This window comes from Primulina eburnea, chromosome 13 (genome assembly GCF_022965805.1).
Source record: "Primulina eburnea isolate SZY01 chromosome 13, ASM2296580v1, whole genome shotgun sequence".
In the NCBI taxonomy this organism is placed as follows: Eukaryota; Viridiplantae; Streptophyta; class Magnoliopsida; order Lamiales; family Gesneriaceae; genus Primulina; species Primulina eburnea.
In genome coordinates, this window is record NC_133113.1 from 27,047,924 (window position 1) to 27,065,574 (window position 17,651).

Here is a 17,651-nt window from a genome sequence, read left to right on the forward strand (position 1 = left end):
ACGCCACAGACATTAGGAGTTTTCTTGGATTGGCAGGCTATTACAGGAAATTCGTTGAAGGATTCTCTTCCATAGCCATACCATTAACAAGGCTTACTCAAAAGAATTCTAAATTCATTTGGGATGACAACTGCGAGAAAAGTTTTCAGACATTGAAAGAAAAGCTCGCGTCTACACCAGTGTTAGTCTTGCCCACGGAAGATAAGGATTTCACCATCTACAGTGACGCATCGAAGGAAGGGTTGGGATGTGTACTCATGCAAGAAGGAAGAGTGATTGCCTATGCATCAAGGCAGTTGAAGCCGCATGAACGAAATTATCCCACTCATGACCTCGAACTGGCAGCAGTCGTCTTTGCTTTGAAGATATGGAGACATTATCTCTATGGCTCCAAGTGCGAAATCTTCACAGACCACCAGAGCCTCAAATACTTGTTCACCCAAAAGGAATTGAATATGAGGCAAAGACGATGGATTGAGCTGTTGAAGGATTATGACTTGACTATAAGCTACCATCCAGGCAAGGCAAACAAAGTAGCTGATGCTTTGAGTCGGAGGAATATGGGTAAGGTTACCTTAGCTGCACTCTCCGCTCAACCATGTCTGCGAGAAATCGTCAAGTTGAACCAGGATCGAGACCCAGTTCTAGTAAAACTTAAGGAACAAGCTAAGGAAGCAAAGTCTCAAGATACTCAGATCGACGACAAAGGAGTCCTTTGGATGAAAGGACGATTGTGCGTACCAGACGTGGATAACCTTCGAAAAGAAGTAATGTCAGAAGCACATAAGTCGAATTTCTCAGTTCATCCTGGCAGTACCAAGATGTACCGAGACTTAAAGAAGAATTTCTGGTGGAGTGGAATGAAAAAGGATGTTGCGATATTTGTTTCCAAATGTCTTGTGTGCCAACAGGTCAAAGCTGAGCACCAAAGGCCTGGGGGACTTCTTCAACCTCTAGAAATTCCAGAATGGAAATGGGAACACTTCTCCATGGACTTTGTGGTTGGGCTACCAAAGTCTAGACAAAGCCATGATGGCATCTGGGTAATCGTAGACAGACTCACCAAATCTGCGCACTTCTTACCAGTCCGCATGAACTATAATTTGGACAAGCTAGCCACGTTGTACATGAATAATATCGTACGATTACATGGAGTCCCAGTCAGCATATTGTCAGACAGAGACCCGAGGTTTGTATCTCGTTTTTGGAAGAGCTTTCAGCAAGCCATGGGAACTAAGGTCACTCTCAGTACGGCCTATCACCCTCAGACCGATGGTCAAACAGAGAGGACAATTCAAACTTTGGAAGACATGCTGAGAGCATGTGCCCTAGACTTTAGCAGTAATTGGAGTGAACATTTGCCTTTGATTGAGTTTGCTTACAATAACAGTTTTCACAGCAGCATCGGAATGGCGCCGTATGAAGCTCTGTATGGGCGAAAATGTCGGTCACCACTATATTGGGATGAAGTAGGAGAAAAGGCCATCACTGGACCCGAATTGATCCAAGAAACAGTGGATAAAATCGCTATAATCAAGGAGAGACTCAAAGTTGCCCAAGATCGACAGAAAAGTTGGGCTGACTTGAAAAGAAGACCAGTGGAATTCATAGCGGGAGACAAAGCATACTTGAAAGTATCACCAATGAAAGGTGTGGTTCGATTCAACAAACCCGGGAAACTGAACCCTAGATATGTTGGACCTTTTGAAATTCTAGGGAAAGTGGGGACACTTGCATACAGATTGGCACTCCCACCGAGCATGTCTAGAATCCATAATGTTTTCCATGTGTCACAACTAAGAAGATATGTTTCGGATCCAAGCCACATCCTCGAAGCTGAACCACTCTTAATCGAGGGAGACTTGAATGAAGGCCTTACTTATAAGGAAGTCCCGATCAGAATTGTGGATGCCAATGACCAAGTGCTAAGACGACGAACGATCCCATACGTCAAAGTACAATGGTCCAATCACACCGAAAGAGAAGCCACTTGGGAACTCGAAGAGAAAATGAGAAACCATTACCCTTACCTTTTCGAAGGACAAGATGATCCAAGTTTCGAGGACGAAACTTACATTAAGGAGGGGAGAATGTGAAGACCATGCACCAGCCGAAATCACTCCATGCACCAGCCGAAATCACTCCAGCCGAAATCAACGCGGCGTCATTCATGGAGCCATCAACGCGGCGTCATTCAGGGAGCCATCAACGCGGCGTCATTCAGGGAGCGACTGGAGCCTACCTTGTAGAAGGTTTTCTTGTGCCTATATAAAGGAGGGCTCCTCATTCGAACTGGCATCCACTCTCGAAATCCTCTCTAGCAACGCTGTAGTCTCGAAGCTCTTCGCCCTCTAGAAGCTCTGCCGCAATCTCGCCGTTCGTGTTTACGTTTCTTTGAGCAATCGAAATACAGTAAGTGGTTTTTGCTACTATTTCAATTGGCATAATATTTTCGAAATATATTATTCGAAATAAGTGGGTTCTTGACTACTATTTTCGAAATAGCTATGACTTTGATAATTATATCGGCATGATATATTCGTTCTACGTCGTATGTAACCTTTCTTGGAAATTTCGTTCATTGAAAGTATGTTGAGTATTTGTAAAGCACTGTAATGATTCGACTTAGAAATGGTAAAGGAAATTCCGAACTTTGAAATCTTTGTTTAGGCCCTGATGCGGTGGGTTATAATAACCGTTCCTTTGGCCTCACCCCTTAGAGGAGTAACATATAGGGGACTGATCAGTTAAAAACCATCGAAAATGAGATGATTTCAGTGCTGTATCCGTTTTCTTTTATTTCGACATACTAAATATTGACATTGTGATAATTCGTTTATATGTATAACCTCGATATTTTCGTGCACGATTGGCCCCCATTTACTGAGTATTTCCTCCCAACATACTCACCCCTTACCTCCCCTCCCAGATAAGAATGAGAAGCAAATTGAGGATGAGGAGCAAGAATACTTTTGGGGATGGTGAAGAGGAGTCTATTTCGTGATCGATTGATTATTCAGTCTTATGATTTCAGTATTATGTATTTACGATTTCAGTATTATGTATTTACGCTTCCGCATTTTATTTCTATCGCATTGTAAAGACGATCATTGGCTATGAAAAAGACTGGTTATTTTGATCTACTACGAGGCTTGTTGTTTTGCAATTATGTGATTGCGAGATAACGCCGGTGTCGACTAACCCCGGTCTCGGGGCGTGACACAAGATCTGTGGCAGGCGTTGGGCCTTTTTCTTGATGATCAATCCACCTGTGTTACGTGCAGCACCAAATCCAGAAATAATCTTGAAAAAGAAAGGGTGTTCGATTTTCTGGCTGGCCTTAATCGGAACCCGGACGATATTTGTGGCCGGATTGTTGATGATCCTTTCCTCTCTCCCGAAGATGGATTTGCAGAAGTTTGACGTGAGGAAGTTCGCCGCAAGGTGATGCTTACTGATGATATCTATCCACCTCCGTCAGCTCCTGAAGCATCGGCCTTAATTGTCCAACAAAACAGCCTGCACAAGGACCCTGATCAAGCAGCCGTACTTGGTGCAACACTGTAACAAACCAGGCATACAAAAGACAAATGCTGGGACATATACGATAAACCAGCTAATTGGCAACCAGGGAAAAAATCTGATGGCCGAGGATTTCACACTCAATCCAGCCAAGAGAATAGTAGTCCAGCAGATGTCTCTGTCCCATTTAGCAAAGAGCAGATTGCTTAGATCAAGGAATACTGCCGGCTCATCACTCAGGGGTCGATAAATCCTCCATCCAGCTCCACCATCAGGTCATGCTCAGTTACTCAATCTGGTAAAATTCCTTCGTCTTCATTTACTCCTATCACAGACCCTTGGATCATTGATTCGGGGGACCTCAGATCATATGACAGGCGATTCACATTTATTTTGTTCATATTTTCCTTGTCCTCATCGAACCACTGTGAAAATTGCTGATGGGTCTTTAACTCTTGTTGCTGGCATTGGCAATATATATCCAGTTATCTCCACATATTACTCTCACATCTGTTTTTCATGTCCCTACTTTGAAATGCAATTTGATCTCTCTTAGCAAAATCACACATGGTAATCATTGTGTTGCTAAATTTCTACGATGTCGTGTCAATTTCAGGACTACCTTCGGGGACGATGATGGGCAATGCTAGGATTCATGATGGACTCTACTACTTTGTGGATGCTTCGTTAGGCAATCCACGGTCCTCGATGTCCCTTGTTACTTCTACTAATTCCAATTCTAGTGATAGGTAAATGATGTCATGGCATCACAAACTTGGCCATCCTAGTTTTTTGTATTTAAAGCATTTGTTTCCGTCTTTGTTTAGTAATAAAACTCCTAATTCTTTCCAACGTGAAGTGTCAGTTAGCTAAGCATACTCGTTCTTATTTTTCTCTTACCCCATATACTTCTTCTGCTCCATTTACTTTAATTCACAGACGTGGGGGTTCCATGGAAAAAATGTTTTCTCACTTTCATTGATGATCATACACGGGTTACATGGGTTTATCTTATTCGTAACAAATCTGAAACTAGCCAAACATTTAAAGCCTTTTACAAGATGATACAAACCCAATTCCAAAAAACATATGCATTCTTCGCACTGATAATGGAAAAGAATATTTTAGCTCCTGCCTTAGGAAACTATTGTTGGAACTCGGAATTATACACCAAAGTTCATGTGTGGTACTCCCCAACAAAATGGAGTTTCTGAAAGGTAGAGCGGTCACCTCTTGTAAGTAGCTCGTTCCCTCATGTTTACCATGAACGTCCAAAAATATTTGTGGTGGATGCCATTCTTACAGCTGCCTACCTCAAAAATCACCACCAAGTGGCTCGCTCTTTTTTCAAACATCTGTGTCTCTCCTCCAACTCCAAAATACATATCCACATCTTTCCCGATCGGCCGATCTCATAACCTATCTTTAAAAACATTTGGCTGCACAATGTTTGTCCATGTTCACGCTCATCATCGCAGTGACCTCGATCCTCGAGCATTAAAAATCAGTCTTCCTTGGGTACTCTTCAACTCAGAAAGGTTATCGTTATTGTTGCACTAAAAAACATGTCTCATGCGATGTAACCTTTTTCGAAGACACTCCTTATTTTACCTCAACTTCACTTCATGGGGGAATAATACCATTCATGATGAAGCTCGTTGTTATGCGGACACTCTTCCCCTACCTGATACTGCTGTCGATACCATAGTTATTCCCGCTGTCATTTCTTTGTGTGATCACTCTCAAATCCACGATACTTCCACTTCAAACAATGATTACACTCCAAATCACAAAGGAGAATCGGAAACACGGGGAGTTTCAAGGAGTCAGCCAGAAATTGGAGTCTGCTCAAGAAGAGTGTGAATCCTAGTTACATCCATGAAAAGGAATCGGTGGTAGGTTTTCAGCCTCTAGACCAACCGGGTATTGTTCTTGATCTTGACTTGCCAATTGCAGTAAGAAAAGGTGTAAGATCATGTCCCAAGCATCCTATCTCCAAGTTTATTTAATATATTCTAATCTCTCACCTTCATTTTCTGCTTTTACCTCGAAAATATCCAATATTCTGATTCCCAGGTCTATCACGGAGGCATTATCCATCCCTAAGTGGAAAACTGTAGTTCTCGAAGAAATGTGTGCCTTGAAGCAAAACTACACCTGGAAGCTTGGTAGAATTATCTCCAGAAAAAAATGTCGTGGGCTGCAAATGGGTCTTCATAGTTAAGTACAAGGAAGATAGTACTGTTGAAGACATAAAGCATGTTTGGTAGCCAATGACTTCACTCAAACATATGTGATTGATTATGCTGAGACTTTCGCTCCTGTTGCCAAACTGAATACTATTAGAATACTTTTATCCCTGGCAGCAAACCTTGAATGGCCTTTGCATCAACTTGATATAAAGAATTCATTTCTAAATGGGGAACTCGATGAAGAAGTTTATATAAGTCAGCCTCCAGGATTTGAAGAACTAAGGGTAAAAATAGTGTGTAAGCTCAAAAAATAAATATATGGGCTGAAACAGTCTCTTCTTGCATGGTTTGACAGATTATTCAAAGTAATGAAGGGGCTTGGATACGTTCAAGGACAAGCCGATCACACACTCTTATCAAGCACTCTATAAAGAGAAGCATCACCGTTCTTGTAGTCTATGTTGAAGACATCATTCTAATAGGAAATGACGGTGAAGAAATGAAGAAAATAAAGATGATGATGGCAAGCGAATTCGAAATTAAAGATCTTGGAGTCATGAAGTATTTCTTGGGAATGGAAATTGCTAGAAGATGGAGTATCCTAGAGTTTCCCAAAGAAAATACACCTTAGATCTTCGACAAGAAACATGTATGTTGGGATGGAAGACAAGCAAAAACCCAATTGAATTGGGAGATAAAGCGAAATTTATTGAAGATAGACGTCGACAAAAGAAGCTATCAACACTAGTAAGAAATCTAATCTATCTCTCATACATTTGTTCTGATATTGCCTTTGCAGTAAGCTTAGGAAGCCAATACATGCATACACCATGTCAAGGTCACCTCAATGCAGTATGTCAAATCTTGAGATACTTGAAGCAAACTCCTGGGAGAGGATTATTCTTTGCAAAGACTAATGATCAAACTGTGTAGGCTTTCACCGATGCGGATTGGGCTGGCGCCATCAATTATCGAAAGTCAACCTCTGGTATTGACGTATTGTACGATTGATATGAGGAATCTAGTAACATGGCAAAGCAAAAAACAATCGGTTGTCGCAAGAAGCAGTGCTGAAGCAGAATATAGAGCTATGGCTAATGGGGTATGCAAACTAATCTTTATAAAAAATTTGATGGAAGGGAATATTCAGTTTGAAGGTCCTATAAAACTGTATTGTGATAATAAGTCAACAATCACCATAGCTCTCAATCCTGTTTACCATGACCGAACCAAGCATGTGGAAGTAGATCGACACTTCATTAGTGGACAAAGGCGTCCTTTGTATTGAATATGTGCCTACATCCCACCAACTTGCAGATCTTCTTACAAATGAATTAACTGGACAAACTCTTGAGTTTCTTATTGGCGTCCTTTGTATTAAATGTTTATTGAAAATATTTTAATTGTCTATATTTTTGTTAATAACGATTGAGTTAGAATTGGAAGATTTGATTGGATATTTTATACTTGTAGAGTGATATGATAATATTTTCTTGTTTCCTTAATTTATGGGATTTTTCTTTGTGTAATCTATAAATGATGTAACATTGTATTCATCAATAATATGTAGAGTTCATTGTCTTCCGCTCGGTTTTACATTGGTTAGGGAATTGGAGTTGCAAGATCCACCTCTTTTGAATGCTAAACATACTTGGTCTAGTTTCAGTTTTATGGATTCACTTATTTGTTGTAAGTTAGACAGATACATGTTTTTAGGGGCTTGAGTGAATATTTTTCCATTCTACAGACAAAAAGGCTTACCCAGAATTACTCATCATTTTCCTGTGATTATAGACACATCAAAATCAAAGTGGGGTCCGTCGCCATTAGATTTGAGAAGGTGTGGTTGACTCATCAAAATTTAAATCATCACTATCATCTTGGTTGAGCAACATGGATCTCCAGGGTTCGGAGGAGTACAAATTTATGAGGAAACTTTTGTATAAAATTTGATGTCATAAGATTGAATAAGAAGATTTTTGGAGATGTGGATGTGAGATATGCGGAGTTAGAAAATAAAATTCGATAGTTTGATGAGTAAGAGAGTGGCGGCCGGTGGAAAGATGAATTAGCAAAGAAAAGAAGATAAGCCAAATGTGAATTGAAAGCATTGTTTGAAGGAATCAAAGATAGATAACCAAAAAGCTAAAGTGAAGTGGTCGAGGGAAGGTGATTATAGCACAAAATTTTTCCATTCATTATTAAATCAGCGTAGGAGCAGGTCATCTATCACTAAATTGGAGTTGGCTGATGAGTCGGTAATTTCAGATGATGTATGTATTGATTCTAAAATAATAAAGTTCTTCAGTAACTTATAAATCCGATGTGTGTGGGGTTGGGGCATAGGAGTGGATTGGAGTCCTATAGATGGTGAGTCTGGATTATAATTGGAGAGATCTTTAGATCAAAAGAGCAATGTTTGAGAGTGATGGATCGAAGGCTCCGGCCCCATATGGTTTTACAATGACATTTTATGAGGAATTTTGGGATAGTATCAAAGGAGATTTGCTGAAGGTGTTTAATGTATTTTTTGAGGGGGTATTGTAAATTGTATCACCAATGAGACATACATTTGTTTGATCCCGAAGAAACAAGATGTTAAGGTAAAAGAGACTAGGTTTATTAGTTTGATAACCAGTTTGTATGAGACTATTGCTAAAGTTTTGCCAATAAGATTGAAGAAAGTTTTAAACACCACCCTAGCAGAGATTCAATGTGTTTTTATCGAAGGGAGAGGTTCTTGATTGTTGTCTTATAGCCAATGAAGTGGTAGAAGAGATGACATGTAAAAAAAGAAAAGAAAGGGTGGTCATTGAAAGTCGATTTTGAGAAGACATATGATAACATTGATTGGAGCTTTTTGGAGTTGTTCTAACAAAAAAGGGTTATGAGAGAAATGGAGATCATGGATTAAGGAATGTGTTTCGAATGTTTCATTCTCGGTCCTTATCTTTTGTAGATCAAGTGGTAAATTCAAGGTAGTTTTAACTATTATTGAGTACCAAGGATTTGTAAGAAGAAATTTTTTTTGTAGTTGGAACTTGGGGAGTTATTACACACATTTTTTAAAAGCTAGAGATAAGATAAATTTGAATAGTAAGTTGATTTTGCCGGAACAATGTTGAAAGTATGTTAGATGTCTTTCAATATTTAAAAAAAATGATCGAATATGTAGGCTTTTGAAATTTGCGTACTGATGACGACAAATGTAGATACTACTAGTGTTTTTCTTCTTTATGAGTGGAAAAGTATTTCAAATCTCTCCCTTCAATATTATCTTTCCTTTAGTCTTTTGTTCTTTTTATCAATTGTGTTACCTGTTTCTGACCAATGGCTTCAATCAGGTTAAGAAGTTTGGAGATGATAGCCAAATTGGCTTAATCGCCTCAGAAGTTGGTGGTGTAGTTGAATCTGCTCCAATGGAGGCACAAATTGAGCTTTATGATGCTTTGATTGATGGATGTAGAGAAGCAGTTAAAGGAGAGACACTTGATCCAAAGGTTTGTGTCTTGTCGTTTATCTGCTGTTTTGTAGGTTTTATCAATACTTTGGTAAGGCAGCTGAAACTTTTGTCACTATATCCTTAGGGGCCTCTATTGGATTTTTTTGGTGTGCCTGTAAAAGCTGATGAAGTTTTATGCCGTGTTAAAGAACTTCAGCTTCTTACCAAGAGGATTAGCCGCTATGAAGATCCTATTTCTCAATTCAGAGCACTTGCATATCTCAAACCTGCCACATGGTCTAAGGGCTGTGGCTGGAATCAGAGTGAGTAAATATTTCTTTGTTGTTTTGGCTAGTCTATTTATTCCTTTCCACTGCTGCTTTTATTTTTAGTCAAATCATTGTTAACTTAGCTTAATTTTATAATTTTGCGTTCGGGAAGGGTTTGGTTGTCTTATATCGCCTATTGTGGAGAAATGTTGTGATCCTATTAATGGTTTTGTAACTTTTCCTTATTTGTACCATTAGAGGACGATGCAAGGCTGCTGCTTGGTATTCACTATCATGGATTTGGCAATTGGGAAAAGGTAAGATTAGATGAAAGGCTTGGCCTTACAAAAATGATTGCTCCTGTTGAACTTCAACATCATGAGACTTTTTTACCTCGAGGTCCCCAACTGAAAGAACGAGCAGCACAACTTCTGGAAATGGTAGGTTGAGTATTTTAATAACCTTCAGTCCCCATGTCTCAAGATGATTTTGAACTATTATTATTATTTTTTTTGTGCTTATACTGAATCAAAATGTTTACTACAGAATTAGTTTCCCGGTCTAATTTCTCAATGAGAACCCACAATTATTAAATTCTTTAAATACGCTGCTAAATATGTTGCTTGGTCTTTGCAAAACATTCTCTACCTATAGAATACTGTAGCAAATTAGCTATTATGGGATTGGAGAGGATTATTCGGGACGCTAGTCTGCTTCTTATCATCTATCATGACTCCAATTTCATTGGCTATCTATGTTATTTATTGTTTGCATAATCTGCTTTCAGGAAGTGGCAGCTGTTGGCGGGAAGAATTCTAACGCAAAAGTGAGCCGTAATGAATGCAAAAAAACAGAAAGAAACTCATCCATTGTCACGTGGGAAAGGCAGACTAGGGAAGTCTGATTCTCCCAGGAAGGTTCGAACCAACAAAAGTAGAGCTAAGAAATCCGAGAAGATTGAACCATTAGTGAAAGAGGAAGGTGAAATGTCCGATAATGAAGAAGTTTATGAGCAATATCAAGGAAGTTAAGTGGAAGGAATGGTGTGCAGATGTCATGATATACGAAGAAAAGACTTTGAGAAGTCTCCAAAAACTTCAGTCTGTTAGTGCAACTCTACCCAAAGAGAAGGTTTTCTAAACATAACCTCTGACATATCTTTTTTTTTTTAATGGTACCTCTGACATATCTTTTATTGCTGTACATCTATTGGTAGTTTTGAACTTTGTGTGATTATTGCAATGCAGGTGCTTTCCAAAATTAGGAATTACTTGCAGCTTCTTGGTCGGAGGATTGACCAAATTGTTTCAGATTATGAGCAAGAAAGTAGGTCTTTGTATCTATGTATCCTTCCTTTTTTATGTGGTGCTCATTAGGAAGGAACTGTATTAGGTGGTAATATAAATAATGCACGAATAGTTGTCCTATGGTTTATTTCTGTACTTCAGGACAGAAACATTAAACAGATACAATTCCTTTTGCAGGGATGACCACACGATTATGGAATTATGTATCTACATTTTCAAATATGTCTGGTGAGAAACTTCAACAAATTTATTCCAAACTTAAACAGGAGCAACATATTACTGGCGGCGGGGGACCATATCACATCATTGGTCAAGCTGCAGCATTTATGCAGAGGGATCTTGACATGGGTAAATTTGAAGCTTGGAAACGGAGAAAAAGAGCTGAAACAGATGTTTCTCATGTTCAACATCCATATCAAAGATCCACTGGTAATGGGACGCGATTACCTGATCCGAACTCTTCTGGCACAATTTAGTAATGGAAAGCCTTACAGAACACAGCGAGGTGGCTTTCCTTCAAGGCAAAGTTTCTCATCTGGTACCAAGTAAATGTGACAGGACATTTGTGAATGCTAGAGGATCATCCAATCATAGAGCAAGGCCAACTCACCCAATGGCTTTATCTGCTCTGGAGGTCTTTGCTGTCTGATTTTGTTACCGTTGAGAAGACCAATTTTGCAGAATCTTCCCTGAACTTGGTTAATCTCTTGATCTGAAGACACTTAGAAATACCAGACAGCGCCAGCACCGTTTTGGCAGGAAGCAGAACAGTCCAGTACATCAACTAATGTTGTGAGGGTGGCATGAGAAAGCAACATTTAACGAAGATGGAAATCCTCTATTAAAATAAATTCACTTTTCTTCTCATACATCAATCAGGATGCTAATTTTTTCACATATATAGTGCATAGTCTAAAGGACGCGTAAACTATCCGCGATACATCGTCTATGACATTTTGTACTTGTGACACATTTATAAAGTGTAAATCACAGTTTTGGTTATCGGCTACTAAATTCTTATCCATACTAGTTTTACAATCACATATTTAGTTTCAGTTTATTGGTACGTGGTTTCTTGTATGTTACCTGGAGTTGATGTTAAATACATGTTGTCTTTAGTTTGCACAATTTGCATACATTGGGATTTATTGGTAGTCAACTTTCCTGTTCGTTTCTTGTCTTTTGGTGATTAGGATTCCCAATTTGCAGGATTATCAAGCATTGCTGCACAACTTTTACAGGTAAACTTGAAAGAGAATTTCGATTTTGCATGTACATTAGAACTGTATTTTGTCAAATAGTAACTTTACTGAGATCTAACAGTTGATTGGAACCATTACCAGTGGTTCGCGGGATCGATCGGATGGGACCTCACTTCTGTTTTGATGAGTTGATTTTGTGTCAGAATATTTTAAGGTGTCATGCTCTTTGATAATTTGCTCTCGGATTGGATGTAAGGATTTGAAATAACGCTTTTTATTGCTCAGCTGAATTTATGTTGGTGTGGATTTCAAATGCACCACTTGATAATTTATCGTAGTAAATGTGATGATAATTACGATGAATTCGAAATATACACTCGATGAGTATCAGATTCTTCTTCCAAATTCCTCCCTAAATCAAATTCTTCCTTTTTAATTTAATATTTTCATATGAGTACAACTTTAGACTACTTTTATATGGTACACAGATGTCTTTGAACTTAATATTAGAAGTTTTTAACTTATTGCACGCTACTTGTGATTCACAACTATTTTGTTGTGTATACTGATTCTTTCTATATTTTTATTTGATTTCGTTGCGGATAAGGCGTGTGACTGGAATCATTATCAATGCTCGGCAAGGATCGGATAAATATAAAAACCAGTTTTTGTTTGTACATTTAACTCATTTTGAGTAATAAATTATTGGAGATGCTTGCATGTCAATTAAAACTCATCTTCCATAGGATGCTTGTTTTTTTCATCCCAAAAACCCGAGAAAAAAGAGAGAACTGTCGTCCACAAATCACACGTGAAATTATCTTCAATAATGCAAACTTGTTCTCGAATAATGTACATTCATTCTCATCAAAGACACATTCACAGTTAATCCTTCAAATATTTTTGGTCCTTAATTATTGGGAAGACAAGCAAGGCCCAATATTACATAGTATAGTGGCAAAGAAACTTACAATTGGTTGGTTTAACAGCCTCACATAAAAGATATCGTTCATTGAAAATATAACAAAACAAAACAAAACCGAATCCTTGGTGTGACTTGCTTACCATAGGAACAAAGTGTGGTGCAAAACCCTCTTATCTCTTTATCTTTCAGTATAGTTTCCCACCTCAAGCATTCATCCTTCCTTGTACCACTTTCCTTCTCAATTTGGCCCTTTAATTCTTCTTTTCTATTTGTATCCCCCACCTATATTTTCTCATTTGAGTCCTTGTAAGTCGTAACATCATGATAAGGTAACAAGACAGAATTTCAAGCTTACATAGTCGAATATATCCATTTTTTGATCGTTTTCGATCGGACAAAGAGCAAGTGACAGTAGTAAAACATCATATTATAAAAATCATTAACCAATTCCATATATTTTGTTAATATTGTATTCTAAATCTTAATACCTGCCCAAAAATAATTTCAGTAAATGCTTTTTAGGCTTCTAATGGGTAAAGTGATTCTGCATTGAATGAACCAAGACAAAAGAGGGAATCGATTATAATGCAAGGGTGTGAGTGCTAATATTTTTCCCATCGCCACGTGGCATCATGGGACAGGAGTGATTCTCCCGCTCTGTTATAATAGTTTGCTCTCATTTCTTTGGTCTATTCATCTCCACACTTTCTTCCCCGCTCTTTGGGTTAGTCGCTGTTTTCAGAGTTTCGGCTAAGGTAAAAGACCCATATATGATTCCTCGCTATGTTTCTTGAAGTTTATTCTATCTGTACTATGTATGAGCGAACCCGGAAAAGTGAAGAACATGATAGGCGGGCGAAAATCCATTCTTTATCGAAAAAAATATTGTTTTTCGGTTAAGAGGATGTCAACTCGGGCTTAGAATGCTATTTATCTTGCAAAGTTTTGAAGCCAACTGCATGGGATTTAATAATGTTTTTAACATCCATAGTAATAAACGTAAAAAAAATAGGAAGGACAAAGTTGTGTCTCGGGATAAATTGCATCGACGAGGTGGTGTTGTTTATGGTTAGTTTAAGGTTGTGTAGGAACGTAACAAAAGAGGTGCTACCTTTATATCTGTTATAGATCCAGTATGGTTTCAGAAATCGGGACGGGACTTAACAACATGGTATTCATGTTTCCGAATTCTGAAACTAAAAAAGAATGCTTTGCATGTTTATGAGAAATACTAATTGGTTTACTTCGAGGAATTTTCAGCTTTACAGGTTTGGATTTGTGGATGTCTTTGTACCATATTCTTGATTTGTTTTAGCGTTGCAGGGATTGTGCAGATAAGGCCTTGGCACTTTTTTCGGGTTCACTTTTATCCAGTGAAGTTTTAAGGGAAGGAAATGGACTATGTCAATGGACCAGGAAGAAACCACCTCTTTGTTCCGGGGCCTGTCAATATCCCGGAACAAATCCTTCGTGCCATGAACCGAAACAATGAAGATTACCGCTCTCCAGCTATTCCAGCACTTACAAAGACTCTGCTGGAGGATGTGAAGAAGATTTTTAAGACCACTTCTGGGACCTCTTTTATCATCCCCACGACAGGTATATATTAAAGGATAATTTTGGCAAATCTAAATGACTATAGTCAGAAGAAGTTGAAAACTAACCTCCAACCATAGAAGTTTATGAGTAGAGGTGGACAATTTCCAGAAAATCCTCAAGTATACACCTATACATGTGTGACCAAATTTCGGTGATGGTGTATCTTGTTGAGTAGAGTGCTAGATTCGTTGACCTTAACTATATCATTGTTATGATTCCTTAAGTAATTATCGCCATGTAAGTTAGGAGTGCAATCATAATATTTTTCTTGCTCAATTCATATCATTAAAAAATTTGTTCATTGTGTCACCACCCACGTGATGCAACGACATAATCCTCTCCCACGGACAGGCCAAGGTTCAAAGCATCATGAGAACGAAAAACCCCTTCCCCCAGATGTAATGAAAAAATGTTCATTGGAACATTGTTAGGGAGCCAGTTCGACAGAATAAGAAAAGAATGGAAGAAGAAGAATGAAGTTGAGGAGAATTCAGAGAACTTTCATTTGTCGAAGAAGGAAGAAGTTACATTTACGAGCAAAAACCTTCCCCAATCTTTCTGTCTACTCCTTTATTTATACAACCTCTTATTTGCAACTGCCGGCGACTAATTCTCCTATATCTATCTTTATTTATTTTCTATTTAATATTTAGTAATGCTAATATAATATGCTAGTTATGACAAGTGCTTCTTATTCTTTTTCCTTCAGTCTTTCACTGCTTCTTCCTTTGTTTCGTCCTTGTATGACATATATTGATAAGAATGATCCATTGAAACATAGGCCCTCATAAAAATGGAATATCTAACAGTGTTGGCTAAGTAAAACAGTTGCCTTCTTGGTGGAGACTCGTAGATTTTGATAAGCTATGTCTCAGCATATCAAAGTTTTTGTGCTCCATTTAGTTTGCTAATGGAAGTTGATTGTCTTGGGCAGGCACTGGTGCGTGGGAAAGTGCACTAACAAACACTTTGTCTCCTGGTGATCGAATTGTGTCTTTTCTGATTGGTCAGTTCAGTTTGCTCTGGATTGATCAACAGCAACGCCTCAACTTCAATGTAGATGTTGTTGAAAGTGAATGGGGTCAAGGTGCTAACCTTGATGTTTTAGCCTCAAAAATAGCAGAAGATAAGGCTCATACAATTAAGGCCATTTGCATTGTGCACAATGAGACAGCAACTGGAGTTACTAATAACTTGGCTACTGTAAGAAAAATACTTGGTATGTATTTAGGTTGATAAGAAGAATTTGAATCATCTCCTGGAAACTCAGCTTGTTTATGTGATCTTATCTTTCTGCAATAAATTCCAGATAACTACCAACATCCAGCACTCTTTCTAGTGGATGGAGTGTCCTCCATTTGTGCACTTGATTTCCGCATGGACGAGTGGGGTATTGACGTGGCTCTTACCGGTTCACAGAAAGCTCTCTCACTTCCAACGGGTTTGGGAATCCTTTGCGCAAGCCCCAAGGCTATAGAGGCCTCTAAAACTGCAAAATCACTCAGAGTTTTCTTTGACTGGAAAGACTACTTGAAGTTCTATAAGTTGGGAACATATTGGCCTTACACCCCTTCTGTCCAACTTCTCTATGGGCTAAGAGCAGCGTTGGATCTCGTTTTCGAGGAGGGGCTTGACAACGTTATTGCAAGGCATAGTCGTCTTGGCAAAGCAACAAGGTATAAGAATTCACTGTTGTTGATGTAAAAACACTGTTTACCAGCTTTCATAATCACATGTGTCGACTGGTGACTATTCATTTAGTTTAGTTGCAGTTCCAGATTATCATGAGAATCGGGATTAAAATTTTGCTAGCATCTTTGAATTGAATATTAGCGAAGGCCTAGCAATGGTGGAATCAAAATCACATTTGAGATATCATACAGTTTAACAATTGTAACATTCAAGAGCAACAACTGCCCCAATTTTTCTATATGGCTGTTTTTATATGTTTCTTTGGATCAAAACCACAATTTGTCATCTGAGTTCGACAATTTAAAATTTTGAGTTATATCGTTACCATGAGCTTAGCTTTGATGCAGCGATAACTCTTAACACTCAGTTAGGCTGTCTTGCATATATGTTCATGGTATGACAAGTGTAAACATTCATGTCCAAATCAATGATGTTTCTACTTTTATCATGAAAACTCAGACTTGCAGTGGAAGCATGGGGATTGAAGAACTGCACCCAAAAGGAAGAATGGTACAGTGACACAGTAACTGCTGTGGTTGTTCCATCATACATAGACAGCTCGGAGATAGTAAGACGGGCATGGAAGCGTTACAACCTTAGTTTAGGCCTTGGACTCAACAAGGTTGCAGGGAAGGTTTTCAGAATCGGTCATCTTGGAAACGTCAACGATGTACGCTATCTTTTCTAATTATAAGATATTGCCAAAAGATCATTTAGTACAGGCTTGACTTTTCCTTATTCCACGTTTCTCGGATTCACCAAGTAAAGTATGATTCTTGCATATGTTGCAGTTGCAACTATTAGGTTGTCTTGCTGGGGTGGAGATGATACTCAAGGACGTCGGTTATCCAGTGAAGCTCGGTAGCGGGGTGGCGGCTGCCTGTGCATTCTTACAAAACTCAATTCCCATGATTCCTTCAAGGATTTGATTCAATGTTTGAGATCATGCATCTGGTTTCCCTTTATACTGTAAAAATTTGTAACATCTCGTGTACCGCTGGACTGAATGCTTTGTATCTTCAAGTGCTTGTTTATGGACCTTTAATTTGTATCTTTCAAATGCTTACCATCCATCCAAGGTTCAAATTTCGGGTTTTTTTATAATTAATTTAAAAATAAAAAAATATTTCAAAATAAAATAATTTTACAAAATTACTTTAATCCGTGCTTCGAAAGCACGGATTAGAGTGAGGTGGAGCATTATCTGTGTTTTGTAAACGCGGATGTTCCACGTGGACGATGCTCCACTATATTATTAGTATTATTATTTATTATAATTTTTAATAATTAATTTAATTCGGATATTAAAAATAGAAATATAAATAATATAATATATGGTAATTATTAAATATTTGTATTATTTGGTTGGTGATTAAAAATTAGAGATATGAGAGTATTGAACGGAGAAAATTAAGAAGAATAAAATATTTATATTTTATATTTTTCATTCGAATTAAATTAATTATTAAAAATTATAATAAATAATAATAATAATATATTT

The 17,651-nt window shown here is 38.2% G+C and overlaps 2 protein-coding genes across 4 annotated transcripts in view; both read left to right on the forward strand.

Annotated features, from left to right (window-relative positions):
• Positions 1–11,787, forward strand: part of LOC140810716 (protein CHROMATIN REMODELING 5-like) — a 45,523-nt gene extending 33,736 nt beyond the window's left edge. The window contains 9 exon segments of the mRNA XM_073168595.1: positions 9,059–9,214; positions 9,302–9,479; positions 9,684–9,865; positions 10,213–10,263; positions 10,265–10,444; positions 10,446–10,556; positions 10,673–10,751; positions 10,910–11,198; positions 11,200–11,787. Of these exon segments, the coding sequence (XP_073024696.1) occupies positions 9,059–9,214; positions 9,302–9,479; positions 9,684–9,865; positions 10,213–10,263; positions 10,265–10,444; positions 10,446–10,556; positions 10,673–10,751; positions 10,910–11,198; positions 11,200–11,281 (1,308 nt within the window). The 3' untranslated portion in view covers positions 11,282–11,787.
• Positions 11,788–13,465: 1,678 nt separating this feature from the next.
• On the forward strand, positions 13,466–17,216 carry LOC140808853 (serine--glyoxylate aminotransferase). 3 transcript variants are annotated; one of them, XM_073166160.1, is made up of 6 exons: positions 13,466–13,614; positions 14,183–14,458; positions 15,393–15,677; positions 15,768–16,134; positions 16,610–16,820; positions 16,942–17,216. In XM_073166160.1, exons 2-6 carry the CDS (start codon positions 14,254–14,256, stop codon positions 17,077–17,079), a joined length of 1,206 nt encoding a protein of 401 aa, XP_073022261.1. In that variant the 5' UTR covers positions 13,466–13,614; positions 14,183–14,253; the 3' UTR covers positions 17,080–17,216. The 3 variants fall into 3 exon arrangements, with proteins under 3 accessions (XP_073022261.1, XP_073022263.1, XP_073022262.1); XM_073166162.1 differs by having other exon boundaries at positions 13,492–13,614; positions 14,194–14,458; XM_073166161.1 differs by having other exon boundaries at positions 13,600–13,614; positions 14,175–14,458.
• The last annotated feature ends 435 nt before the right edge of the window (positions 17,217–17,651 follow it).

Bases quoted from the DNA above. Each gene is read 5' to 3' on its own strand.
- LOC140808853 (XM_073166160.1), top strand. From the start codon at position 14,254: ATGGACTATGTCAATGGACCAGGAAGAAACCACCTCTTTGTTCCGGGG. The intron at 14,459-15,392 runs GTATATATTAAA...TGTCTTGGGCAG, and splicing joins TTTTATCATCCCCACGACAG to GCACTGGTGCGTGGGAAAGT. The intron at 16,821-16,941 runs GTACGCTATCTT...CATATGTTGCAG, and splicing joins ATCTTGGAAACGTCAACGAT to TTGCAACTATTAGGTTGTCT.